The sequence below is a fragment of the Neolamprologus multifasciatus genome, chromosome 6 (genome assembly GCF_963576455.1).
Source record: "Neolamprologus multifasciatus chromosome 6, fNeoMul1.2, whole genome shotgun sequence".
Classification (NCBI taxonomy): Eukaryota; Metazoa; Chordata; class Actinopteri; order Cichliformes; family Cichlidae; genus Neolamprologus; species Neolamprologus multifasciatus.
The window spans coordinates 5922563-5950180 of record NC_140444.1 but is presented as its reverse complement, the minus strand read 5'-3'; the positions used below and the strand labels follow the sequence as shown (position 1 = coordinate 5950180).

The following is a 27618-nucleotide window of genomic DNA, read 5'->3' as shown; positions in this document are numbered from 1 at the left end:
TAGAAAGGGACCGACAAACATCTGCCAGTAAACTGTATTTTTTTTAAAACTATTATTAGTCCTTTATTTATCCAGGTAAGCATCTCACTGAGATTAAAAATCTCGTTTCCAAGAGAGACCTGGCATCATGGCAACAAAAGTCAAAATACATGTACTACATAAGTATATAACATTTAAAACAAATACAATATCCCGTATGAACGTGTGAATACAATAACGGATCAATTGAGAGCGACATCAAAAACGGTCTCTGTCAGGATTAGTGTCGTGGATGAGAGAAGGAGGACCCAAACGCTGGACTCAGAGGTAGGTAGGTGAAGGTTGGTGTTTATTGTCGACGGGGTGAACAAACAGAACAGAAGTAGGAAAAGGCTGGCTGGACGACTGACTGAATGAATGAATGAATGAATGAATGAATGAATGAATGAATGAATGAATGAATGAATGGCAAGCTGACTGAACGCAGGCGGAAACGACAACATAACATCAATGACACGACAATGGACTGCTGGAACTGAGGAGCTTAAATACACAGGCTGAATGATGAGTGATTAGAGACAGGTGAGTGAACAGCTGAACATAATGAACTAATGATAAATGGGAAGAGGACTGAACATAATGCACACAGACCAAGGCTAACACAATAACACAGGAAGTGGAACAGGCAGAAGATAAACAGTGAACGTGAACTGAAAATACTGGGTCAACGACCCAGAAACCCTGACAGTCACACTGAGTAAAAGAGTTATTCTCTCATTCCTTTAAGATGAATGTAACCTCTAATTGATGTAACCAATTCGGATAATTTCAGTTCCTTCTGCAGATTATTCCAGGAAGCAGGGGCAGCGTATTTAAAAGCCTTTTCCCCCCAGTCCTTTTCTGATTTTTGGGACAATCAATTGTATGATATTGTGAGAATGAAGGCTGTGGTTGGTTGTGGTTTTTACACATGTAAATACATAAATAAGATGGGACCAGCCCAAGAAGAGATTTATAGATAAAGACCAACCAATGGGAGAGTCTGCAAATATGCAAACATGGACATTTAGCAGCAGCATACAAAGAACGATGATGTACACGATTTCTATAGCCAGTAATAAAACGTAAAGCACAATGGTAGACAGTATCCAACCTCTTTAGTAGTAGGCAGGTGCATTCATAAAAAGCAGGTCACCATAATCCAATAAAGGTAAAAAACTTGCATGAAGCAAGTGTTTCCTCACTTGGAGGGAGAAACAGGATTGATTTCTAAAAAAGTAACTTAATTTTAGTTTTAACTTCGACACAAGCCTTTGAATGCGAGTTTTAAATGACAAATTCTGATCTATAATGATCCCTAGATACTTAGAAGATGTGACCATCTTATTAAAATTTCAGTTCCTTCAATAGTTTTAATCTTTGACAAGTCTTTGCCATTTGAGAATAACATGAGCTTGGTTTTCCCTGGATTTAAGTCTTCTTATTGTGAGCGAGAAATAAGTGTGTCGCAGATGTCCAGTCCACAAGTTCACTACCCCTTGACAAGACAGTGAACAAAATATCCTCTTGCCTGTCTTTCTGCAAAATTCAAAAGCCCTGCTCTCTACAGTGCACGATCCAGTGTTCAGTAACCCAACCGGCTTCTGTCAACAATGCACAGTTTGTTTATCTCGCACATCACGCAACACCATGGGGACGGCTCAATACTAGGAATTTCCCCTTAGAAGATGCATAATAATATACAAGACAAACAAAAGTTTAATAAAAGAAGATGTGGAGGAAAAAAACCTCTGTCCAATTCCCACATTTCTCACTGTAAGAAGAAGAAGAAGAAAAAAAAAAGGGCTATGTGGTTGTCCATAAAGACCATTTGTAATTTTGAAACTAATCATTAATACAGTGGGATGCAAAAGTTTGGGCAATCTTGTTAATAGTCATTATTTTCCTGTATAAATCGTTGATTGTTACAACGTTGTACTTGTTCCTCTGCACGAATGCCTTAGTGGATTTTGAGCAGTGTTTCGGGTCGTTGTCTTGAAAGATCCAGCCCCGGCGCAGCTTCAGCTTTGTCACTGATTCCTGGACATTGGTCTCCAGAATCTGCTGATACTGAGTGGAATCCATGTGTACCTCAACTTTGACAAGATTCCCAGTCCCTGCACTGGCCACACAGCCCCACAGCATGATGGAACCACCACCATATTTTACTGTAGGTAGCAGGTGTTTTTCTTGGAATGCTGTGTTCTTTTTCCTCCATGCATAACGCCCCTTGTAATGCCCAAATAACTCCATTTTATTTTCATCAGTCCACAGCACCTTATTCCAGAATGAAGCTGGCTTGTCCAAATGTGCTTTAGCAAACCTCAAGCGGCTCTGTTTGTGCTGTGGGTGGAGAAAAAGCTTCCTCTGCATCACTCTCGCATACAGCATCTCCTTGTGTAAAGTGCGCCGAATGGTTGAACGATGCACAGTGACTCCATCTGCTGCAAGATGATGTTGTAGGTCTTTGGTGCTGGTCTGTGGGTTGACTGACTGTTCTCACCATTCGTCGCTTCTGTCTATCCGAGATTTTTCTTGGTCTGCCACTTCGAGCCTTAACTTGAACTGAGCCTGTGGTCTCCCATTTTCTCAACATGTTCCTAACTGTGGAAACAGCTGAAATCTCTGAGACAGCTTTCTGTATCCTTCCCCTAAACAATCTTTGTCTACAGGTCATTTGAGAGTTGTTTTGAGACCCCCATGTTGCTACTCTTCAGAGGAAATTATTATAGAAAATCTTTCTCATTACTGGGTTCACCTGTGTATGTAGGTCAGGGGTTACTGAGCTTACCAAGCCAATTTAAGTTCCAATAATTAGTTCTAAAGGTTTTGGAATCAATAAAATGACAAAAGTGCCCAAATTTATGCACCTGCCTGATTTTGTTTAAACAATTATTGCACACTTTCTGTAAATCCAATAAACTTCATTTCACTTCTCAAATATCACTGTGTGTGTCTCCTATATGATATATTTAACTGACATTTTTTTGTAACAACCAACGATTTATACAGGAAAATAATGACTATTAACAAGGTTGCCCAAACTTTTGCATCCCACTGTAATTATTACCAACAAAGCCTCCTAAAGCACGGCCAGCTTCGAGGTGTAAAAGGATGGTAGTGAGATCATTTCAGATTAGGAATTTTTCATGGTGTTTTGATGTTTATCTATTATTGTAGGGTCTTTACATAAAATTGAATTGATTTGGTGGTATACAAATAAAACTGAATTCAGCTGAGTGATTATGGGTGTTAATTTTACATTAACTCTAATTTTAGACCAATAAAAAATTGATAGTCCTTGATGTGTGTCAGTCAGAATCATTATTGTATTTGTTCCCTGATTCGCAAGAGAACAATCTGAAAGAAGTTCCCTGATTCCCTGGGATAGAGTTAAAGTTAGAGTTGGGATTGGGGTTAATAACTATACACATTAACAGCAAGTAATTGCAGTTTACATATTAACAACGGTTTTCTGGAGAAAAAGAAGTTCCAGTGAGGTTTGCAAGTGTGATGAGCAGTAGCTATGCAGCACTATCTTTCTAAGGTTCAATAACATTGCAGCTAACTGTTTACACACACTGGCTGCTGAAATGTGACAATCATGAAAATATCTTTGATCAATCCAATCAGTCTGGTGTTACCAACGTGAAAGTTTCCATAAATAGTAATCATCAAAATATGATCTTTTTATACATTTTGAAAATTTTGCATAATACTTGGAAAAGTTGTATCAAACTAGATGCATGTGCATGTGGATGTTTGCATGTTCTGTGCTTTAGGTCATTCATTGCCTGTCAGGTTGCGGCATGTGGATACATAATGCCCCATCTCTTCCTCCTGGAAGTATTTTTAGGGGTGATTTGCCTTTTTGAAATCCAGAGTTACAGAAATAACCTTCAATTAAAGCTTCCTCATTTCAGTTCTGTTTGACATTATGAAAAAAATCAAGTTCCTGCTGTTTCTTCACTTTTTTTTTGCCATAAATATTTTGTGTTCTTTCTAACAGATCCTGATTTGTGGTCTTTGAGGTTGTTCTTTGTTAGGACCGGTCTCTGATTTTGTTTTATTTATTTATTTATTTTACCTTTGACAGTAGAGAGATAATCTACCAAACACTCCAATCAGGGTTGGTAACAGTTATAGTACACCGAATGTAATCTGATCCTTAGCACGTCTTAAAATTCGGCAAATGCAACCTAGGATGAAGTATACACCATGAAATATCACACCGTGATGCAGAAGCAGGCCTGTGAAAAACTAATCATACTCTTACTGCTTCTATAAGAATTAAGGATTAGTAACAGTTAGGAGCTATTAATAAAATTGACATGATGGACTGATCATTATTAGTGTGAACTGTTAGGTGTTAAAGTTAATGACAGTACAATTAGAGCTAGAATGATCAAGTATCAAGTGTCTGGAAAGGTTGCCAGGAGAAAGCCTCTTCTCAAAATACACGGCAGCATGGCTTGGGTTTGCAAAGTTGCATTTGAAAAAAAAACACAAGACTTCTGAAACAATGTCCTTTGGACAGACCAAAACCAAGTGGAATAATCCACAGAATCACATTTGCCAGAAGCTAAACACAGCATATCAGAACAAACACCTTATATACCAACCGTCAGGGCTCATGATATGGCCTTTTTCTGCAGCCATAAGACCTGAGCGCTTTGCAGACACTGAAGTCCTCTGTACACTCAAACCCATGCTGAAGTTTTTATACTGTGTATAACCCTCAGTTTTAAGTTGATTTACAAAGTCTGAGTGCCACAAAGTAAAAGCACATCATTGCACAGCAGTGGTTTGTATTATGGCTCGATACAAAGCTCAGTTTTTCCGTGACTAATAATAGTGACCATGGTAATTTTTCTGAAATAAATCTATTATTGTGATGAAAATCTGAACACTCTATGCATTTCTAAAGAAAACTAGCATGTTTAGAAATGCTATGTTGAAAATGTCTTGCTCTATTAAAAAAGCACTTAGGAAAGATTTGACAAAAATGTTATTGGGGGGCGTGCTAGTAATTTTGTCCTCATTGGTAGCTCAGTACGTAAAGTGGCAAAATAAAATGAAGCTGGCAGAAGATAAAACAGAATAAAATAAATTCCTGCATTAAAAGCTAAATAACAAAACTGCTTGAAATTGTTATGAGGAGACTCGTGTTCTTCAGGTGCTGCTAACCTGATGGGTGCACACATCTGTACTTGCTTTAAACATTCATGGATAAAATCACCACTTATACTGCAGGTCATGTAAACGCTTTCTCCCTTTTAGTTTAGCTAGTGTCAGTTGGGTGTGTCTGAGCGGACACATCGTTTACAAGGAAACTGAATTCTCTGTATCAGCTGCATGTTTTGCTAAGGCTGTGCTATAACAGTGTGATGGCAAAATACTATAAGGGTTTCCATGTGCTTTGCAAGACTCTGCTATTTGAGCAGCAGGTTATTGCAACATTACAAGGCTGGTGCTAACCTGACTTTTGGTTCTTTTCTCTGCTCTGTCACTCCAGATGGTACGTGACAGTTCTGTCCCTACTACGTTTTTGTGTCATCTTCAACTGATCTTCGACATCAACTGATAAGGAATGAGAAAAAAACAAAGCATGTGTACTACTGACAATAGAAAACCAAAATAAGCTTGCGTCATGTTGCACCAAGTACTGATAATATAAGGTTTTGTGTACTTTAGGGCATGTGTACCGTGTAAAGTGGCACGTTTACAGAAATGACATCATTTGATCAACACATTACCACGGCAGTATGAAAAATATTATATAAAAAGGTGAGACTGTGGAATATCAGGCTATTTTAAAATAAATATTTTTAAGTGAAATCCAATCTAATAGTTATGCGATATTTTATGATACATACTGTTTAGTTATAAAGCACTTTTTTAAAAACACAATTTTGACAAAGTGCTATACAAATCACCAAAACACTACACAAAAAATCAGCAAGAACAACAGTAATAAAAATACTACTGTAAATAAAAGCTAAGAGTGCATCACTCTCATTAAGATTTAAAAGCCAAAGAATAAAAAAGAGTTTTAAGATATATTTTAAAAAGAGGTAACAAGGGGGCTGGGCGGGGAGATCATTCCACAATTTGCGAGTGAAAAGGCTCGATCACTGGTTTTTCAGAATTGTGTTAAATATTCCACTTCGCTGAAAGCATTAACGTGGCTGCCTTAGCCTGATGAAGTTGACTGCTACAACAAAATGCAAGAATTTCTTCCAGGACTGAGCTGAACAAAGGCAGCTCACTCCCCTGGTGATGAGTGTACTTTTACTGTTTCTTGAGTGCTTTTGAGTTACTGAAGACTGTTTGAAGTACATCATTTTTACAATTTCTCCAGTATGAAAGCAAGCAGAACTGAAGAATGAAAAAAAAAATACACAACAGAGATTTATATATTCAGATTAATATTATTATGTAATGTGGAACACATGTTTGACAAAATATCTGCAAAACTGTAAATGTAAAGTTAAAGGTTTAATGAAGAAGAGAAGGAAATGAGCTAAATACAACTGTTATGACACAGTGAACAGAAGCTGTTTCCAAGGTTGCTCAATTTGAATTCTTTGTGGGTTTTAGAGCTCAAAGACTTCAGAAATAGTTAGAAATCCTCCATCCATCAGTGACAAAATCATTTTCAACAATAGAAGATTAGACTATGAATACAGGAAACAACAGAGAGCTATTACTGTAAGTCTATAAGTGATGTAAGTTTGCTTTCAAACCAGTTTGTCTGTAATCAAAAGTTTAGATTTGTGACCAGGACAGCCTGGAGAACAATACTGAAGTCTACTTAAAAGAAATCTCATCTAAGAGAGTTCAAGCTGAGCTGACGAATAAAACTGGTCACACCAAATATTGTGTTTCAACAACATCAGAACTCTATAAACTTTGACTTATATACCTTATATACTTAGATTTACTTATGTATCTTTTAACAATACCTATTTTTCATAGCAAAACATAAAGAACTAATTGGTGGCTTTAAGATATTTGCACATTACTGTATATTTGTGACACAATGGTGAATGCTCATGGCCAAACATGGCCAAAGACTGAGGATGGTGTATGCAAAACTAATCACTGCCAGGCTTCAGTTTTTGTGTGTGAGTAGATATCCGCAATATGGAAGTTTGTGAGCACAGACACTTCACTCATCTGCTGTTCAAACCTTCTGTTTGTAAGTTACTGCTGTACGATGCTGCAAATGTTGCCAATACCAATGCAGACACTTTGAACCTATAAAGGCAGCTTATGTAGGGCAGAGCAGTGTGTCATGGATTATCAGATGAATCGTCATCAATTTGTAAATTCAGGACATATTTTAATGATCACCAAAGTACTGTGATTTTTACTTTCCACAATAATTAGTTAATACAACAAAAAACATCTTTTTGCTTTCCAGGTATTTTGTAACTGGCTTTTTGGAGACCCGGAATTTAAATGTGCCAGTCTAAAAAGCCCTTGGGGGTCAACTTTAACACAGTTCAGTGGGCCACATAATTAACTTTGAGATTAGAAACTTCATTACCTTTTATTTCTTAATTTTTTTCACAAACAACATTTCAATGCATCAACGAAACCACACGTCAATATGAACAAGCTGTCATCCTTCCCTGGCTGTTACTTATCTAAGCTTTCCCTTTTTTCACTCACATGTCATTCCTGTGCATTGTCCTTCCAGCGCGCGCTGTCACGTCATCTTTTCCTGACTTTGGGATGTTTCCTATTCCACAGCCTGTGCATGTTCAGACAGTGCTCGTGACAGCCTGCGGAGCGCCCCCTGATGTTGGGGGAACTCCTCACATACGCGGTGCAAGATGGTGCTGATGGCATGCAAACGCTCCGTCTGCCTCTGCAGGGCGGCTTCCACGGATTCGGGGGTGGACAGTGCTCGATAGCTGCCTTCACACACTGTACGCAACCTCTTGGCCCGACTCTGCAGAGCCACTAGGTGTCCTAGGTTCTAGAGAGAGGGAGCGATAATGACAGAGTAATGATGTATTAATCAAACAATGAGTAGTTATATTTTATTCCTGATAGGTCGGCTAAGTGTGAGTATTTTCCAGGAGTGGAAACTGTGATGAGCAAGTTCTGTGTACGTGAACCAAAGAAAAACAGGTTAAACATTCTCACCACACCTTCATTAAGTTGTGCAATGGTGACAGTTTCACTTCTCATTAGACATTTGTATTGACACATACCGGGTATCGTTGTTGCTTTAACAATGAAGAGTGTATCAGATTAGAATCCAATGAAAAGTGGATCACACCCTCACTGTACATGCAACCCAGTGCAATTCAGAAGAATAACCATTTTAAAGTACAATCACATATTCACATTCACAGTCTGTGCCCCTTACCCTTTCTTTGGTATCCTGAAGATTAACAAAGTCAGAGTCGAGGATGTAACTGGTGCTGCACAGTTCTGTGAGATGAGTCTTCCTCTGCGCGATCCTGTCTCTCAAACTCTCCTTCTGTTCTTGTAGCTCCCCAGTCACCTGCTCATACTCTACCACTTGCTGAAGACAAATCTTGCATGTAAGATAAATGCTCAACCTGCTCCAAGCACAAATGAATTAATGTTCCGTCAGCCTCTTTTACCTTGTGTGCTTCCCGGATCTTGCGCTGTAGGCCCTGTATAGAGAGGCTCAGGTTACCCTGTGTAGCCTGTTTGAGGGAGTTCCTCATCATGGTCTCCTTGCGCAAGACGATGGTTTCCCTTCTCGCCACTGTTGCTTCGCTTTCCCTCAGCAGGCATTCCCGTTGCCTCATTAGCTGGCTGAGTCGCACCTGCACAGACACAAACACACTTTGGATAGAATTCACAAACATTAATCACCCTAAGAGCAAATTGTTATCCAGCGTTCTTACAACTTAGTTTTACGACTTTCAAGACAATTTTAAAAATATCACCAAATGAAATTCAAGTCCAACGTCACGTTAACCAACACTGACTTTAAAACTACATGATATATGTAGCCTCCATGTGACAATTGTATGACCAAGATGACTTGGTGACTCCGTCAGCTCCCAAACAGACAAAAAACACACTACAAACTAGCAATAAACAACTGAACTTAAAATCTCATAAATAAAGATTTAAAAACAAAACAAAAAAAACCCAAAAACATAAAAAATCACAAAGAAAGAACAATACAGTATCGCCATCTAAACCAAAAAGTAAAACAATGAAATGTGGATTATTAAATATTAGGTCTCTCTCCTCCAAGTCTCTGTTAGTACATGACTTGATAATTGATCAACAAATCGATTTACTCTGCCTTACAGAAACCTGGTTGCAGCAGGATGATTATGTTAGTTTAAATGAATCAACACCCCCGAGTCATTCTAACTACCAGAAATCTCAAAGCACAGGCCGAGGGGGCGGTGTGGCAGCAATTTATCACAACAACCTATTAATCAACGAAAGACCAAGACAGACTTTTAATTCATTTGAAAGCCTGATGCTTTCAAATGAATTAGGACCAATTCTGTTTACATTATACATGCTTCCCCTAGGCAGTATCATTAGAAGACATAGTATACATTTTTACTGCTATGCAGATGACACGCAGCTCTATCTATCTATGAACCCAGATAACACACACAAATTAGTTAAACTGCAGGAATGTCTTAAAGACATAAAGACCAGGATGGGCGCACATATTAAACAAATATGTAAGAATGCTTTCTTCCATTTGCGCAACATCTCTAAAATTGGAAATATCCTGTCTCAGAGTGATGCTGAAAAACTAGTTCATTCATTTATTACTGGACTACTGCAATTCATTATTATCAGAAGTCCTAAAAACTCGCTGAAAAGCCTTCAGTTAATCCAAAATGCTGCAGCAAGAGTACTGACAGGGGCAAGAAAGAGTGAGCATATTTATCCTGTATCGACTTCTCTTCATTGGCTTCCTGTTAAATCCAGAATTGAATTCATTGTTTGTTGGGTTTTTCCTCTGTATCTATTATTGTACGATCTACTGTGCAATATAAAGCGCCTTGAGGCGACTGTTGTTGTGATTTGGCGCTATATAAGTAAAATTGAATTGAATTGAATTGAAGTCCAAACCAAGCATCAGAATGGGAAAGAAATGTGATTTAAATGACTTTGAACACGACAGTGAGTTCACTACCCTCAAACAGCATCTACAGATTTAATCCAAAAGAGCACCTTTGGGTTGTGGTAGAACGGGATCATAGATGTGCAGCTGGCAAATCTGCAGCACCTGTGTGATCCTATCATGTTGATGTTAACCAAAGACTCTGACAAATGTTTCTAGATTCAAAAAATTTAAGCAGTTCTGAAGGCAAAAAGGAGCAATACAATCAAAAATATTTGTATTTGTTGGGTCTATTAAACATATTTGAACAAATCTGCCTCCTAATGTGATCCCAGTGTTAGTCCTTTCAAAACTGAGTTTGCACTGAGTTAAAGTGTCTATACTTTAACTTTGCATTTATACATTGTATGCATCAGTAGTTCATAATGAGAAAGCAAATGAGCCATAAGATCTAACACATTTACAAAAAGCTTCAATAAGATGCTTTTATATCTTCCTTCACCTTGTCTCTTACAAGCAGGCACTGATTTATATTCTGAATATAATCTGAATATATCAGTATTATGTGCTGTAATCTGACACCAAGCTGACAGATTTATCTGCTTCTATAGAGGAAATAACACTACTGTGAGTTTGGAGGAGCTTGAGATTATTTTTTCCCCGAGGAGGTACGAGAAATAAAAGGACTGAGCTGTTAGTTTTCACATCTGATTGGACCTGGAGCCCTTTTTTTTGTCTCAGATACCTTTCTTTGATGGAAACTCAACTTTATGTTGAGAAATGTTGGAAACTCCTTATATATAAAATTACCCTTGCTTAGAGGTTTAACAGCCTTGAAACTATGACTGATAAAAGTGTCCACAATATAGTTCAATCTTCCTTTACAGTGATACCCATGTTGAGCAGTTAATGCTTAATTAGATCATGCTGATGAAATCATTTTAATGTTAAAGATTGTTCAGGTAATGAGTAAACTGGACATGAATAAGACTATGTTTACTATTCATTCATTATTCATTTCCGATCATATAATTGAGCTTTTAAATATTTATTCCATCTAAAGAAGAACTGAGACTGAACTGTGGGTTAGGAGAATCGTTACACCACGATATGACTTCACATGCTGTGAAGTCATATCCACTTTTTGTTTCTATTCTTTAAGTTGTAAATTGGAAAATTTGCTGAACTTCATGCCTGATACATGAGCTTTTGAGGCTTTTTCCCTCGAAAACTAAAAAAACATTGCACAATACATTTCTAAGCAATAAATTATATAAAAAAAAAAAAAACTGGATGAAGCAAATATGATACAAATTAAAACTTATATTAGCAAACCTATATTTATTTAATAAAATAAATTGTCAAAAGGTTCAATAAACAGTGAATTTTCCCAAAAAATTAATTCAAGGGTCAAAGTGATCGAATGCATTTCAAATAAAGCATATCCCACTCTTATGTGTTTATGCATTGTACATAAACAGCACATTTGCACATGGCAGGCTAAGGCTAAAATGTAGATGGCAAATCAACCTTATAGTCTGTAATCGTACTGTGTTTACCTCCATACGATGTATTTCAACTTTCATGGTGTCGCTTTCTCCCTGCCCCACATCCATAGCTGAATGCATCTCTTTTACAAGCTGTGTCTTCTTTTCCCACAGCATGATTTGCCGCCTGTATGCCACACGTGTCGAAGAAAAAGAGAAAATACACACACATGCAGAACAAAGTACACTATTCCATTAAAAATCAAAGTGTTTCTCTGAGTATGTGATTCTTCCAAAAATAACTCTGCATATTTAATGAAGCCCTGCAAAATTTTACCTTCATACTATGAATATGTTTTGAGTTAGAGGCATTTGAGTTACATGGAGCTGGGTTGAAATTTGGCACTAGGGATGCCACGATTAGTCGACTAGTCACGATTACGTCGACTATCAAAATCGCCGACGACTAATTTAATAGTCAATGCGTTGTTTGAAGCTTTGTAAGATCCTGAAAGATGCATGAATAAGTAGTAGGACTTAAGAGTTGAGAGAGAGATTTAAGAGATTTAAGAGTTGATTAGCAAACCAACTCAATAATAAATAACTTGAATATGTTTAAGTCAGAAGAAACAAGGACAAAAAGAAAGTGACTGACTCAGCTTCCACCAGACTGTTGAGGAGCCTCTCCTTTTCCTCCTGCGTCTTCTCGACTTTCATCTGCATCTTAACGGCCTCCCTCTCTGCATCCTGGTCACATTGTTTTACATAAAGTTATATATTAATATAAAACAGAAGAAAAGAAGAAAATATAAAATGACGAAACCCGCCTGTCATGCCTTAAGTCTGTGAATGAAATCTGTCTCCATCACGGCGTTCTCCTGCTGCAGAGCCTGGCTCAGTTGTCCTTTCTTGCTGAGCAGCATGTTGAGCTTCAGCTGATCACGCTTCAGCATCTTTGAGCTCTTCTCCAGCTCAGCCTCCTCGCGGTGCTCTGATTCTATCTGACCTGAAAGGGTTAGAGTTGGTGTGAGAATGAAGTGGAGATAGTAGCATACAGGTTGTGACTTGGACAGAGTATGCAGCACGTGCGTCCTGCATACTCTCGAAGTAGAGTTTCGTCTGTTGCCATCCTGTGTACTCCGCCTGCAGTTTGAGCAGCTCCTTGCTGCTGGCTTCTATCGTTTGGGTCAGTCCCATCAGAATCCCCTGTCGCTTCATCCAAAGCTGCTGGTCGCTCTTTACATTTGCTGCCAAGTCCTCAATCTGAGCTATTATTGACTGTATCTTGATGTGCAGAGGACCGAGGTCATCATGCTGCAAATGCAGGAAAAATAAATGAAAGCTGGCAGCCTCATTTTTGAAAACAATTCAAAATGACACTGAATTATTTTCATTCACTTTCGACTTTTAAAAGCAAAATTGATCAATTGAGAAGTTCGAACTTGGCTCACGATTTCCTTCCATCCCGGATTTTAAAGGATGAGTTCGATGTAATTGGCGCTGAAACCACAGCACTGAAACGGCATTGCTGAGGGTTTTCAATGATCTTCTTTTAATTACTGACTCTTGCCCTGCCATTTTAATTTTATTGGATCTGTCTGCTGCTTTTGATATGGTACACCATAAAATTATTTTAGAGAGACTGGAATAGGCTGTTATAGGCATCAAGGATTCTGCCCTTAATTGGTTAAAAAACTGATACATGCCTTGGTGACTTCCAGATTAGATTATTGTAACTCGCTCTACTCTGGACTCCAACTTGCTCACCTCCAACGATTACAGTTCGTTCAGAAAGATGCGGCTCGTCTCCTAACCGGAACTAGAAAGTTTGTCTCTATTATTCCAGTGCTCTCTGACTTACATTGGCTGCTTATTAAATTTCGTATTGATTTTAAAGTTCTGCTGCTTACTTGCTTCCTCACACTCCTCAGCCTCCCTGGGAGAGTCTATGCCAGGGTGCTGGAGAGGAGAGTCCGTCCGTTAGTCGAACCTTGGATACAGGAGGAACAATGCGGTTTTCGTGCTGGTCGTGGAACACGAGTTTGCCCAACCAGTCTGCATGTGTTTTGTGGACTTGGAGAAGGCATTCGACCACGTCCCTCGAGGGGTCCTGTGGGCGGTGCTGGACAGACACCCCATAGACACATATGGGGTGTCTGTCCCATTGCTACGGGTCATTCAGTCCTTATACAACCGTTGCAAGAGCTTAGTCCGCATAGCCGGCAATAAGTCGGACTTGTTCCTGGTGGGTGATGGGCTCCGACAGGGCTGCCCTTTGTCACCGATTCTGTTCATAATTTTTATGGATGGAAGTGGTGGCGTAGTAAGTGGCGGAAGGCTTTCACTTGGGTGGTCTCAGGACTTCATCTCTGCTTTTTGCAGATGATGTGGTCCTGTTGGCTTCATCGGGTGATGGCCTCCAGCTCATCTTGGAATGGTTCGCGGGGAGCGGGAGATCGACAGACCATTGGTGCAGCGGCTGAAGCGATACGCACGCTGTACCGGTCTGTTGTGGTGAAGAGAGAGCTGAGTGTAAAAGCAAAGCTCTCAATTTATCTGTTGATCTACGCTCCTACCCTCACGAGGTGAGGGGTAGTGACCGAAAGAACGAGATGGCGAATACAAGCGGCGGAAATGGGCTTCCTCCGAAGGGTGGCTGGCCTCTCCCTTAGAGATAGGGTGAGAAGTTCTGCCATTCAAGAGGGGCTCAGAGTAGAGACGCTGCTCCTCCACATCGAAAGGAGCCAGTTGAGGTGGTTTGGGCATCTAACAAGGATGCCTCCTGGGTGCCTCCTGGGTGAGGTTTTCCAGGCATGTCCCACCGGGAGGAGGTCCGGGGGCAGACCCAGGACACGCTGGAGATATTATATCTCTTGGCTGGCCTGGGAACGCCTTGGTTTCCCGGACAAGCTGGAGGAGGTGGCTGGGGAGAGGGAGGTCTAGGCTTCTCTGCTTGGGCTGCTGCCCCAGTGACCTGGCTCCGGATAAGTGGAAGAAAATGGATGGATGCTTACTTTGAAATGCCTAAACAACCTTGCCCATGACTATCTCATCGACCTTCTCAGTCTCTATGCTCTCAGCCATTCTTTACGACTCGCTAATTCTCACCACTCCTTAATTGCTGTATCGCTACTCATTTCTCTGGATAATCATGATTTCTCTATATCTCTACTTACTAATGTGTTTGTTTGTTTCTCTATTTTCTCTATTTGACCTTGTTTTAATCACTTACTGTTCAGTGCAATTATTTACCGTTATTCCTTACTGTGAAGCACTTTGGTGTACCCCCTGGTTTTCAACGAGCTATATATATAAAATTGTATTGTATTGTATTGTATTGTATTGTATTTATTTATGATCTTAGTAACAAGAAACCACAGCTTCCCCACAGTCACTCACCCCAGTGGTGGCTGCTATTTGAGAAATCTTCTTGTTGTATCCAATGATCGTTGACTGCTTCTGCTCGATGACTCTAACAGATGAAGTAAGCTTAGCCTCAATGGCTGTGATTAACTTGTTGTAATTTGTGATCTCTTGATCAAGGGCCTCCTGAGTCAGGGCCAGGCTGTCCACTCGCTGGCTGACCAGCTGGCTCTCCAGCTTCACCGCCAACACCTCCTCCTCTGACAGCTTCAACTGGTACATCTAAAGGGGGGAAAGGAATGACGAGAAGCACATAAATCTGATATCTTCACATATTTGTTTTATTCTCTACACATTTTACATTAATTATTTGCCGCACTAGCTTATTTTCTTTTTTACATTTTTGAATCTTCCCACACTTATTGTTCAATATCTGGTTTCAGGATTTGTGTGTGTTTGTATTTATATGCTAGAACAGTTTAGAATAGAATAACACTGATTTATTTGTTTATTTCTATATTGTACATATTTTACAAGATATTCTAAAAGCTCATTTTCTTCTTTAGTAGATGATGTACAGAAAAGAAAAAAGAAAAAAAAAAAGGTAGGAATCAAAATGAAAAATGTAATTCTGTCACGTAAAAGCATGAACAAAAAACGCTAAAATTAGTAAAATAATAATACCGAAATTGAATAAAGCTAATTTGACAATATATGAATAAATTGCATTAAAATCTCTATGGCTCTATAGTGTACATTAATATACATGTACTTATTTAACACCTGTTACTACTACTGTTGTTATTTGCATTATTCTGTCATTTCAAACCAAAAGACTTCATCAGTTGCTTGTGAATTCTCTCTCTTTCTTTATCTATAATGTGATACTGCTGGAGTGTGTCTTTCACTAAAACAAGCCCAAGCCAAAGACCTGGACAATATGGACCGGTACCGGTCCATGAGTCGTTTGGTACCGGGCCGCAAGAGTTGAAGCTCAGGTGTGAAATGTATAGTTTTCAGGGTTTTTATCGGTTTTCAACGTTATTTTTTTATCGTTTTTATTGTTTACTCGGTTTTCCTTAGTCTTTTCACGTGTGTTATGAATACATTTTGTTTTTTTCGGTACCGGTACTAGTTTTATTTTGTTGTATTTATCTGCGACACCTTAAAGGCCGGTCCATGAAAATATTGTCGGGCATAAACCGGTCCGTGGCGCAAAAAAGGTTGGGGACCGCTGATGTAGGGTATAGTGAATAACACTCTTATGATAATACTAGAGATATCAAAGAAAGGGGATTTAGTGTGAATGGTCTGAAGACTGTTATCATAAGAGTGTTATGACAGTCTAAGCATTTTCAATACTTTCCTGCTTTTAGTTACCTTCTCTTTTTTGAGTCTGGATATCTTCTCGGTGAGCAGTTGGGAGTACTTGGCAGCGTTGTTGTGGAGGAGCTTATGCTGCATGGAGCTCATGATGTTGTTTTCCAGCTCCAGCCGTGCAGAACTCTCTTTCTCCAGCTGCTTACTCTGATCGTTCGCTTGAGCCTGGAGTGACCCGAATTCCTGGAGAAATTAAGGGTGAGATTAAAGAAAGACAAAAACAAAATCGGGCAGTGTAATGTTTCTAACCTTGTACCGCGACTGCTCTCTGGACAAACACTGACCTTTGAGAGTCTAGCGAGGGTTCGCTCTGTCTCCTGCAGAGTGAGGAGGAATGTGCTGTAGTGGGCCTGCAGGGCCTCTTGCTGAGCCTGCTTGTCACTGATGAGCTTTCTGGTAGTGGTGCAGTCCATTTGAGACCAATTCAGCTGCAGTGTCAGCATCTCATTTTGCTCCTGCTCTGCATTGATGGACTTCTTGTAGCCATCAATGTCCTTGTCCAGCAAGATCACCTGGTGCTTGGTTTCACTGAGAAGAACAGAAAAAAAATGAATGGCTGCTCACTTTTTGCTCTGTGTTACTTTTGAATAAAAAATCAAATAAGGGTTAATATTATCATTGAGTGTTCTAAAAAAACCTTTTTATAGACATCTGTCATTTTCTATAGACATGTTTAGAGCACTGTCATCATTTGTTACATGTACACTTGAAGCGCTTTAGCACCTTTAACGTTTACTCAGTAGGACATGAATCAGAAACAGCTTCCCACATCCATCAGTCTCACCGGATGACTTCCTGCATCGCACCGAAGGCCTCGTCTCGTCTCCTCAACCCCATGAGGCAGCTGCTCCACTGCTGCAGCAGGTGTTTACGGGCCACCGACAGTGACTCCATCTCCATCTCAGCCTGCACAAAGATGTAAAAATGACTGACTGATGTTGTTTGACGACTGCCATAATCAGAGAATTCTTATTTCGTTCACGAGTTACATGAACGAGACAAAAACATAACCTGTTTGTCTTTTTCTCTCATCCAAATATTTTTGTGTTGACTGTAGTTTGTGTTGACTGTATCCATTTACATCATTAAATCAACTAGTAAGATACACCCACCAGCAGAGATGGGCAGTAACGCGTTACTTGTAATGCGTTACTGTAATCCGATTACTTTTTTCAAGTAACGAATAAAGTAAGGGATTACTATTGCAAAAACGGTAATTAGATTACCGTTACTTTCCCGTAGGAACGCTGCGTTACTGCGTTACTAAAACCGTGATTTTTTTTGCGAGAATGTCTCATGACAGTGAAGCAAGTGCAAAGTTCGTGACAACAGCTGTGTGCAGATCAACAATGGATAATATATCGAGTGCGGGAGAGAGTATGAGCGTGCAGCGTTTAAAGCGTGGAAGTACTGACCTTACTTTGAGTTTGATTCCATAAAAAGTGACAAAAACATTAGTGTCCGTTGTGCGTGGGAAGAAAACTTCTTTTTACAGCAAAAAACCCCCCTAAACTTTCAAGCAAACACCGAGTGCGCTATGACGTAATGGGAAACTCACAGAGAAACTCGCGGATTCTTCCACTGACCGCTGCGGCACACCTGCACCAGGGTAAACCTCCGCCTAACCTACTCCTGCTTTACAGGTGAAAATAGAGCAAAAGGACCGCTAGTCTTTGACTTTATTTATTTTCTGCTGTGTTTTACTTGCATCTATTTGAAAGACTGAGCGTAAACACAAAAAAATTTATTTTATGTGCTGGAATGTGCAGAAAATAGGTTTAAATGTTAAACTAATTTTCAAGTCAGAGAATGTTGCATATAATTAAATTTTTGCTTGATGCATAAAGTTAAAAGATTAAAACTAATAAAACAAGTTTTAAAAAGAGACTTTTCCATTTGTTTACATTTTGTATGATGGATTATGCAGAAAAAGTAGAATTGGGCTGAAAGATCTATCGCTTTATCACCTGTTCAGGTTGTAAATCGTGTTTTTAAAAAGTAACTAAGTAACTAAGTAATTAATTACTTTTGAAAATAAGTAATCAGTAAAGTAACGGGATTACTTTTTGGGGGAAGTAATCAGTAATTAGTTACTGATTACTTTTTTTTAAGTAACTTGACCAACACTGCCCACCAGCCACTTCATCAGTTACAGGTAGTTCAGGTTGGACAAACTTGCCTTCAAAACAGCCTTTTTTTAAATTGTGGCACAGATTCACAGATGCTCTGTTGGACGGAGATGTGGTGACTGCTGGAGGCCATCTGACTACAGTGAACTCATTGTCATGGTCAAAAGTCCAGTTTGAGATGTTCTGAGTTTTGTGACATGGTTCAACATCCTGTTGGAAGCAGCCATTAGAAGATGGGTAATATGTGGTTGTGGTCATAAAGGAATGAGCACCAACAAGAGTCAGGTAGGTGTGGTATTTCATCAGTGCTCAGTCGATACTGAAGGATCAAAGGTGAGCCAATAAAATATCCCCCACACCATTACACCAGCACCATCCTGAACAGCTGATACTGTGTGAATTGCCTCCACTTCCTGTTCTTATCTGAAGGGAGATTCACCCTTAGTGATTTTCTGCTGTTGTATCCCATCTGCTTCAAATCATGCCTTCAGAGGTGATCTTTCTGCATACTTTGGTTCTAGCAAGTGTTTATTTGGCTTACTGTTGTCTTCCTATCAGCTCAAAGAAGTCTGTGTCATGATCCTGGGTCTTATGACCCAGCGGTTTCAGTTTTTGTGTTTTGTTATTTTGTATTATGGTTTGAGTCCACTTTGTTAGTTTAACGTTTTAGTCCCTAGGTTGATATGTTTAGCTATTGGTTGTCAGATTTCCTTGTGTAATTGCTCCTTTGTCGCCCCTCTGTATATTTGTGTTCATATAATTCTGAGCTCCTGTGCCTTGTTTCCCCTCGTGTTTTGTCTCATGTTTCCCCTGCCCATGATGTCAGTCCTCTCTCCGTGCTCTCTCTCTCCCCTCCTGTCTTTGTCTCTGTGTTCTTCCTGTGTTACGTTTAAGGTCTGCACCTTGGGTTAGCATTTTCAGTTCCGTATCCTCCCTGTCTTGTTATGCGTAATTGTCCTCAGCTGTGCTCCCATATGTTCCCACCTCACTCATTACCTTCTGTGTATTTATGTCAGAATCACCCTCTGTTCCATGTCGCGTCGTCCCTCATAGCTGTGTGTGATTCTCCCTGTGTCTCCTTGTGCATATTATAATTAGTTTCGCCTGTTTCCCAGCAATAAAGCTGTGCTTTCGAGTTTACTCCCCGTGAGTTTGCGTTTGGCTCCTCTCCTGCCTGCACACAGCCGAAACATGACAGTCTGGCCATTATCCTCTGATCTGTGGCATCAAACAATTTGTCTCAGACAACTGCTGCTCACAGAATATTTTCTCCTGGTTCTGCAGTATATCAGCAGTTTTTTAAAAAAAGACTGTCTCATGTGCTCCAACAACCATGCCACGTTCAAGGTCACTTAAATCACCTTTAAGAGACCTGTTCTGATGCACAGTTTGAACTCCAGCAGGTTATCTTATCCATGTCTACATACCTAAATGCAAGTACTTGAATGTGAATCCATATATCAAGGAAAATTTTCACTCAATCAGTCACTGGATAAATGAACTGGACTTTTAATGTTTTCAGTTTTACTAATCGATATAAAAGCAATATTCACATCAATGAAATATTTATTTGCTATGGGTAATATGAAAGTTGACACTTTTAATAGTGAAATCACCCAACACTAACTAGCACCTTATCTCACTAGCTCACTATTTTGCTTTTATGTCCAAAAAAGGTCTGGTGGGCAACTAATTCTTGTTAAAGCTGCAGGGATAAAGTGCTCATCTCTTCATGTAAAGATGCAGCATATAACTTTTTATGGCACAGCAGTTACCTCTGAGAGAGCCTCTTTGGCTGTCTGTGTCTCCTCTGCTTGAGCACTGGTTTTGCACTCATACATGGCTATCTGCTGCGTCAGCCTCTCCAACTCCTTTGTTAGTCGCTCCACATATAAATCCTGATGTAACAGATGAGTATTTTCGCTTAGTTAAAATCATGTTGATATACCAGATAGTGTATATATTGACAAATACAATCAAATCGTAATAATTTACATGTGAGTGTCTACCTGCTTTAATTTCTGGTCTTCCGCCTGGGTCTTCTCAGCTCTCGCTTTGCGTCTAGTGTTATTCATGGTTTTGACTTCAGAGCGCAGACCTTCACTGACTCCTTGGATGAAGATGAGATACTGTGTCATGCTGTCTAACTGTGCCTGTAGCTGGGACTCTGAGGGAGGACAGAGGAGAGAACATAAACATAATGACTCAAATCATAATTTCAGAAACATGAACAGATACAGATGTTGCCTTTCTGTTGCTCAAACAGTATTACATAGGCCCAACAAAGGCTGCTTTTAAAAGGGAAGGATTAAAAAAATTATAAAATCTGTTTACATTTATTTTAACTTCTTAACTTGCGCCATTGAACTTTTAGGGTTTCACATCCATCAGATTCTCACTTATACTAACATAAAGCCAAATGCATATAAAAGAGTTGATCTTAAAGCTTCAGCTTTCTGGCTGAAATGTGGAAACCTAAGGGGTGAATATAAAGAAGTTGCATAAAGTGGAATCCTAATGTAACTGAATTTTACAGCATTTTATTTCATTTTACTGCAGACAATCATAAGTAGTACGAGTGAACTCACAGTGGAAAACAACCCCAAACAGAGAATGAAGCTTGATTCGGATGGAGGATAATAGTAGCAATAAAGTTCTCTTTTAAAAAAAACAAAACATAATCGTAATAGAGGTGGGAATCACCATACATCCCACGATACGATATTATCACAATACTTAACGCACGATACGATATTATTGCAATTTTTTAAAATATTTTGCGATATTCAGATTCTGTACATAAAGGTAAACTTTATCAATATTCATTTTATCTAATATCAAAGTCTCACACTCAGTCTTTCTCTCATTTCAGTTTAATTGTTGACAAACTGAACGGTTTGTATTACAGTCTAGTCCAACTTAACTGAATCAACCATCTGGTACAATTAGAGCTATTCTGAACTATGCAATTTATGAAAACTATGCAGCCCCTTCAGCAACTGAAGAATTTGAAAGTAAATTAAAACAAAATATAATTTTACATTAAATAAAAAGTTTTAAACTTAATTAAAATAAAACATGTCTTAAAATAAAATAAGTAAACTGTCATGTTTATTGCTGCCAAAAAAAAGTTAAACACATTTGGACAGTGAAGGAATGTCAGGATTCTTGCTCAGAAAAAGGATCAACATGCTCTGAAGTCAGAGCACAAAAACCTTTTTTGTAACAAAATATCGATTTCTGCTGTCCCTGTATCGATACATTATTAGCAAACAAAATATCACGATACTACACAGTATCGATTTTTTCCCCCACCCCTAAATCGTAATGTGGTCATTGGGACAGACATCAAGAGTCATATAAAATCCAAACTAATCCTGGATCAGCACAAAGACACAACCTCTAAATGACAGTCCAGGCTCACCATTGGCTCTGGCTTCGCAGACCTTTTTGGTTACGCTGGAATGTTGACTCTTTATCTCCTCCAGCTGGTTCAGAGCCTGCTGGTGTTTGGTTTCGGCTTGTGTCTTGGTCTCATGGAGGTCATGCAGCCTGTTCTGCTGTCTGACCAGATGCTCCTGAATCCTGAAGACCTCCACACCTAATTCCTGATCGTGGCTAGCATCATCCTTCGCAACTGCATGCTGATGGAGGAGGAGAGCAGTTAGAAATCACAGAAAAATCAATAATTCTAGACGACGACCGACTTTATACATGCTTTTATGTTGGGTACTAAAATGTCTTTCCTTCAGCCAGGACAAAGCCTGGTATAAAAGTACTGGTTCTACTTATTAGTGGTTGCCGGTTGGAACTGGAACTGAAAAAGATTTTATTGTATTTGTAACTTATTTCCAACATTGTAACCCTTTTGGGGACATTTTAAAAATAAATCTGTGACCTTCAAACATTATTCATTATGTGAACATTATGTGAACATATTCAGATAATGAGGGGAACTCTTAAAATGTTTTATACAAAGTGCTTTAAATTTCAACTCATTACATATGAAATATACTGTACTATAAATCAATATTCGCTATATATACCATACATGACATTTAATATACTGTGTTTGTCATCATTACCCATTTGAGTGATGAAGGCCTCACACCTTAACCCTGCAACAAGTGTTTTTCTTGGAAAGGTAAACAGTTTGTGGGTGTTGCATCTTTCCTAAACACCTGTCTTATGTAATACAGAAGATGTGAAGTGTTCTGCAGTTGCCATACAGTTCTACAGCACCATCTTCTGGACATTTAAATAGAAAAGTTGCATTTGTTTGTATAGAAACTTGCTTGTTTGCTCCTGCATGTGTGAATCAGTGTATTAACTGAGCAAAGATGTAGAGAGGTTTTGGTCAGAGAAGTGGCCGACCTTTTCCCTCAGTGTCTGGTTGATCCTCTCCAGCTGTTTTCTAAGCTGGATTGTCAGAGCAGCTTGTTGTCTTCTGACCACGGGCTGCCAACAGATTAAATATAGTATCAGTAATGCCCCAGTGGAAGACAAAGATACGTAGTATTAATGCTTCACATCCATCATAATTCAATTTTCTTTCTGATGAGCACTAAGACAAAAATCTATTCATTATTTAGTAAACACTGGTCGTGTAAAGATTAAAGGTGAAGCTACAAACATGCTCAGGATCAAGAATGATCAACTCCTCTTCCTCGTCTTCTGGCAGTGGCTCATGATCCTCCATCTCCTCCGATGTGTGTGAACGGTGAGCCATCTGAGCAACATCCTCTTGCACTGAAATACAGTGAAAGGCAAGGCAAGGCAAGGCAAGGCAAGTTTATTTGTATAGCACAATTCAACCACAAGGTGATTCAAAGTGCTTTACAGAGACATTAGAAACAAAAACAAATAAAAAGCATGATTTAAAATTGATTAAAACAAGCAAACAAACTAACAAACTAACTAATTAACAAACAAACAAACAAAACAGTATATAAAATCAAAACAGATAAAATCAGTAGTTAAAATGTACGTTTTGAAATTTAAGCTTAAAAGTGTGGATTTGGTGCTTTATTCAAATGCAGCTGAGAACAGGTGAGTCTTCAACCTGGATTTAAATAAACCGAGTGTTTCAGCTGATTTGAGGCTTTCTGGGAGTTTGTTCCAGATATAAGGAGCATAAAAGCTGAATGCAGCGAGGCATAATTTAACCAAAAAATAAATAATCATGTAAAAAAGGGTACATATTGCTATAGAATATATAGAAGTAAATCCCACAGAGGATTAATGTGTGACTTACTTAAATTTGTGGCCGCAGGGAGGTTTTCATCCACTGCAGTGAGGTCAGGGTAACGCTGGGCAGCAGGGCTCTCTGACTGTGGCAGTGACTGAGCCTGTGAGTCCGGAGACAAACATAAAGCATGAATAGAGCTCCTTAATAGCTGCTGTGATTTAGACATTGAGAACTGTTAGACTGAAGATGTCAAACATGAACCTGCCCACCAAAGGGGCCAATCTGGCTGAGTGAGTGGTTTTGCAAAATGTAAAATTTGCAAAGAAGGAGGACACACTTCTTTAAGAATGGATCCTGTCATGAGAGTCCAAACTGCTGATTCCATCCATCCATTCGCTTCCGCTTATCCTTTTTAGGGTCGCGGGGGGCGCTGGAGCCTATCCCAGCTGTCATAGGGCAAGAGGCAGGGTACACCCTGGACAGGTCGCCAGTCTGTCGCAGGGCCAACACACAGGGACAGACAACCATTCACACTCACTTTCATTCACATATTCACACCTAGTGACAATTTGATTATCCAATTAACCTATCCCCACAAGCTGCATGTCTTTGGACGGTGGGAGGAAGCCGGAGTACCCGGAGGGAACCCACGCAAACACGGGGAGAACATACAAACTCCACACAGAAAGACCCCGGCCTGATGTTGGAATTGAACTCAGGACCTTCTTGCTGTGCGGCAACAGTGCTAACCACCGTGCCACCGTGCTGCCCTATGCCATATGACTAACACTACTGCAATATTTTATGCATCCAACAGTTAAGACTGTGAGTGCAGCAGCGCAGCACCTGGCCAAACATCCAAACTGCATCAGTGTTCAATGACCTGTTGCTAAAATAGCAACCAAGTAAGGAAACAAAACCTCAGCAGATACACATCTCAAACCTCTTTGTAATGTGAGGCAATCGCTCCGCTGTCTTCTTCAGCGTCGTCACTTCCATCCTGCAGGTTGGGATCTGTCTCATTTCGGGGGGAGCTTTCCTCCCTTCCATCATCATCTCCTGGGTTCTGCATTGGACCTAAAACTCCACATGAAGATTTACATTTTCTCCAGGTGACTAATATGTGTATTTGCCCCAAATGGTGAGAAAGAGAGGGCTTTTGAGAAATTTTCCGACTTTTTTCTTAGCAATGCTGAAAATATAAGAGCAAATATTTTAACTTGTGGTGCTAATCCCTTTTTTATTAGTCAGCTATTGCCACGTTTGAAGATTCTGAACATGTTTTCTTGTCTCAGATGTCATATGACATGTTTCACTTCTATAACAGATGTCCTGTATAGGCTGTGGTGTTCTCTCAATTATAAATGCCAAACTGCCAAACAGTAGTCCAGTCATTCTTAAAGAAGCAAAATTTGGAAGTGGATGTCTGGAGTCTATAGTCTTTTGGCTAAACAATATCTATGAAATCTTTTAATCGGGTTTCAGGGTTTTTCCAGAGTGTTAAATCTTCTCTCTTGAAACTGAAAAATTATATTCTAGTCGATACCTGTTCAGGTGGTTGTTCAGCTTTAGTTCTGCTGAACTTGAGTGCTGCTTTCGACACCCCCATCATGACTTACACTTTGAGTGCTGTGTTGGAGTCAAGTTTTGACTCTTAAATGGTTTAAATCTAATATTAAACTCAGAAATTTCTAGTTAGCACTGGATAATACACTTCTGAACCAGCATTATCACATCTACAGGTACACAGGGGTCGATTTTTTTCTATGTCCACGCTCCCTCATGGTCAAATTATTTGTCAAAATAGCATCAGTCTAGATTTTGCAGCCTATTTTACCTTTGAATCGTGGAAATGTTATATAAGACTGCTCAATGAGTTTTGGATATAAAAAATACAGCGTCCTACGGTTTCTTACACTTAAATGAGTGCAAAACAGTGGTCATATTGTTGTGTGTTGCCCTTCCACTAAGGTCCATATAGGTCTGCTTCCCTACCCTATGGAATCAAGGTGGGTCCTTCATAATTAATAAATAATAATGATCAGAAACAATCATTATCTCTGTCAGTGCGCCCCAGGGCAGCTGTGGCTACAATGTAGCTGCCATCACCAGTGTGTGTATGTGTGTGTGAATGGGTGGATGACTGAATGTAGTGTAAAGCGCTTTGGGGTCCTTAGGGACTAAGTAAAAGCGCTATACAAATACAGGCCATTTACCGTTTTTCATTATACATAATGAAATTAAATTAGCAAATAGATTGCACTCATTATTGATTTTTACAATTTCATGTGTTGACCAGAGCTCACCTTATATATTCAAGTTTTTCTGAGCCTACTTGAAAATGAATAAAATATCAAGTGGAAATCTGAAGATTTCCGGGCTGGGCTTATGGGTAACAAATACCTTCCTTGTATTTAAAATAAGCTATGTTTCTGTATTCTTGCTAGCTTCGCGCTAAGTCCTCAACAATAGAGAGGGTTTGTGAGGATCACAATATAATAACTGTCAAACTGACTTTGGCTCTTTAATAGTCAAAAGAACAATTTAGAGTTTGCGTACCATTACCGTCGTACTATATTGTATCAATGATATAATTTAATTTTGCATTTAGGATACAACTTACCACAGTAGCGTTACGGGCACAGTCGATAAAGGTTACTAGGCAACCGTAAACTTCCGTAGCTGGCTTCTGCGCAGTCTCAGTCAGACACCAGTCGCTGTGGAGTTTTAACAGGCAGCACGTAGGATGTACGCGCTTATTTACGACCGCTTACAGAATAAAAGTCATTTCTAGGAGTTACTGACATGTTCAAAGCTAATTTCTTAATGCTGTGGTAACATTTTATCCCCAGCCAACAAGTGTGAGAGGCCTGGAGGAGCCTGTAAGAGAGTAGACAAATATTTAGATGCAATTTGTGGCCTCATTTTGGGCAGTGATCTTTGTTTTGATAACCACATAAATACGGTTTAAATACTGCTTTCTATCACTTAAAGATTATATCTAGGACTATAAAATACCTGTCTCAAACTGACTATGAGATGCATTCATCTCATTCATAGGTTTAAGTTGGTTATATTATTGCAGCACTCTATTTGAAGGACCAAATCATCAGCACAACATCTCTGGCTTATTCAAAATGCAGCAGGCAGAATCCGTACAGGTAGATGGAAATTTGACCTCATTAACTTAGTTTTGAAGTTACTTCACTGGCTCCCAGTGCTATATATACACACACATTCTTTTATTAGTTCACAAAGCTCTCAATGGTTTGGCCACCCAGTATGTCTCTGACTTGCTGACTGTCAAAAACCCAGACTGGGTCTTTTAACTGTTCTCAGAATCAAATCTCAGTCTGTTGCGGGTGCTTTCAGTTTTCTGGAACAAGCAGCCTGCTGACTTGAGATCAAAAACAGACTCAAAACCTTTTTGTTCACACAGGTCTAGTGTCAATAAGTGTTGTTGTTTTGCTTTGTTCTGTCTTTAATGTCTTCAGTTTCCGTGTTAAGCACATTCAGTCTCATGTATAAAATGTCTCGTATAAATAAAATTGCCAGAAGGAGAAAAGAAAGGAATAGGGAAGAAGTGTTCAGTGAATCAATTCAACTTCCTGTCAGTTATGATCATAACGAATTACAGTAGTCCAGCCTAGAAGTAATAAATGCATGAACTAGTTTTTCAGCGTCACTCTAAGACAGAATATTAGAATATTAATTAATTTAGTGATACTGTGAAAATGGAAGAAAACAGTCCTACATATTTGTTTAATATGTGCATTGAAACATATCCGTCTCTTGATGGCAACAGTTATAAAACAGTATGTAAGGACTGGAAAAAGTTACATCACAACTAAAACTTCCAGACGTGCAAGAAAACGATGAAGCTCTTGAATTCTTTACCTATAATACCTTTAGGTACAATAAAGAGATGGTCGCTTGTTACAGCTCCAACTATAAGCTTTAATA

The 27618-nt window shown here is 39.2% G+C and overlaps 2 protein-coding genes across 3 annotated transcripts in view; one reads left to right on the top strand and one right to left on the bottom strand.

Moving 5' to 3' along the window:
* LOC146516248 (perforin-1-like) overlaps nucleotides 1–27618 on the top strand; it is a 579062-nt gene that overhangs the window by 491553 nt on the left and 59891 nt on the right. The gene's annotated exons all lie outside the window — the stretch shown is intronic.
* Nucleotides 51–27590, bottom strand: ccdc40 (coiled-coil domain 40 molecular ruler complex subunit). 2 transcript variants are annotated; one of them, XM_085163393.1, is made up of 19 exons: nucleotides 26279–27590; nucleotides 24599–24738; nucleotides 23722–23815; nucleotides 23101–23216; nucleotides 22842–22925; nucleotides 21892–22111; nucleotides 20477–20634; nucleotides 20243–20365; nucleotides 17123–17244; nucleotides 16623–16866; nucleotides 16339–16521; nucleotides 14995–15240; nucleotides 12696–12909; nucleotides 12432–12601; nucleotides 12251–12342; nucleotides 11668–11782; nucleotides 8643–8831; nucleotides 8402–8560; nucleotides 51–8005 (listed from the first exon to the last, which is right to left on the bottom strand). In XM_085163393.1, exons 2-19 carry the CDS (start codon nucleotides 24725–24727, stop codon nucleotides 7766–7768), a joined length of 2898 nt encoding a protein of 965 aa, XP_085019519.1. In that variant the 5' UTR covers nucleotides 24728–24738; nucleotides 26279–27590; the 3' UTR covers nucleotides 51–7765. The 2 variants fall into 2 exon arrangements, with proteins under 2 accessions (XP_085019519.1, XP_085019520.1); XM_085163394.1 differs by having other exon boundaries at nucleotides 24599–24732.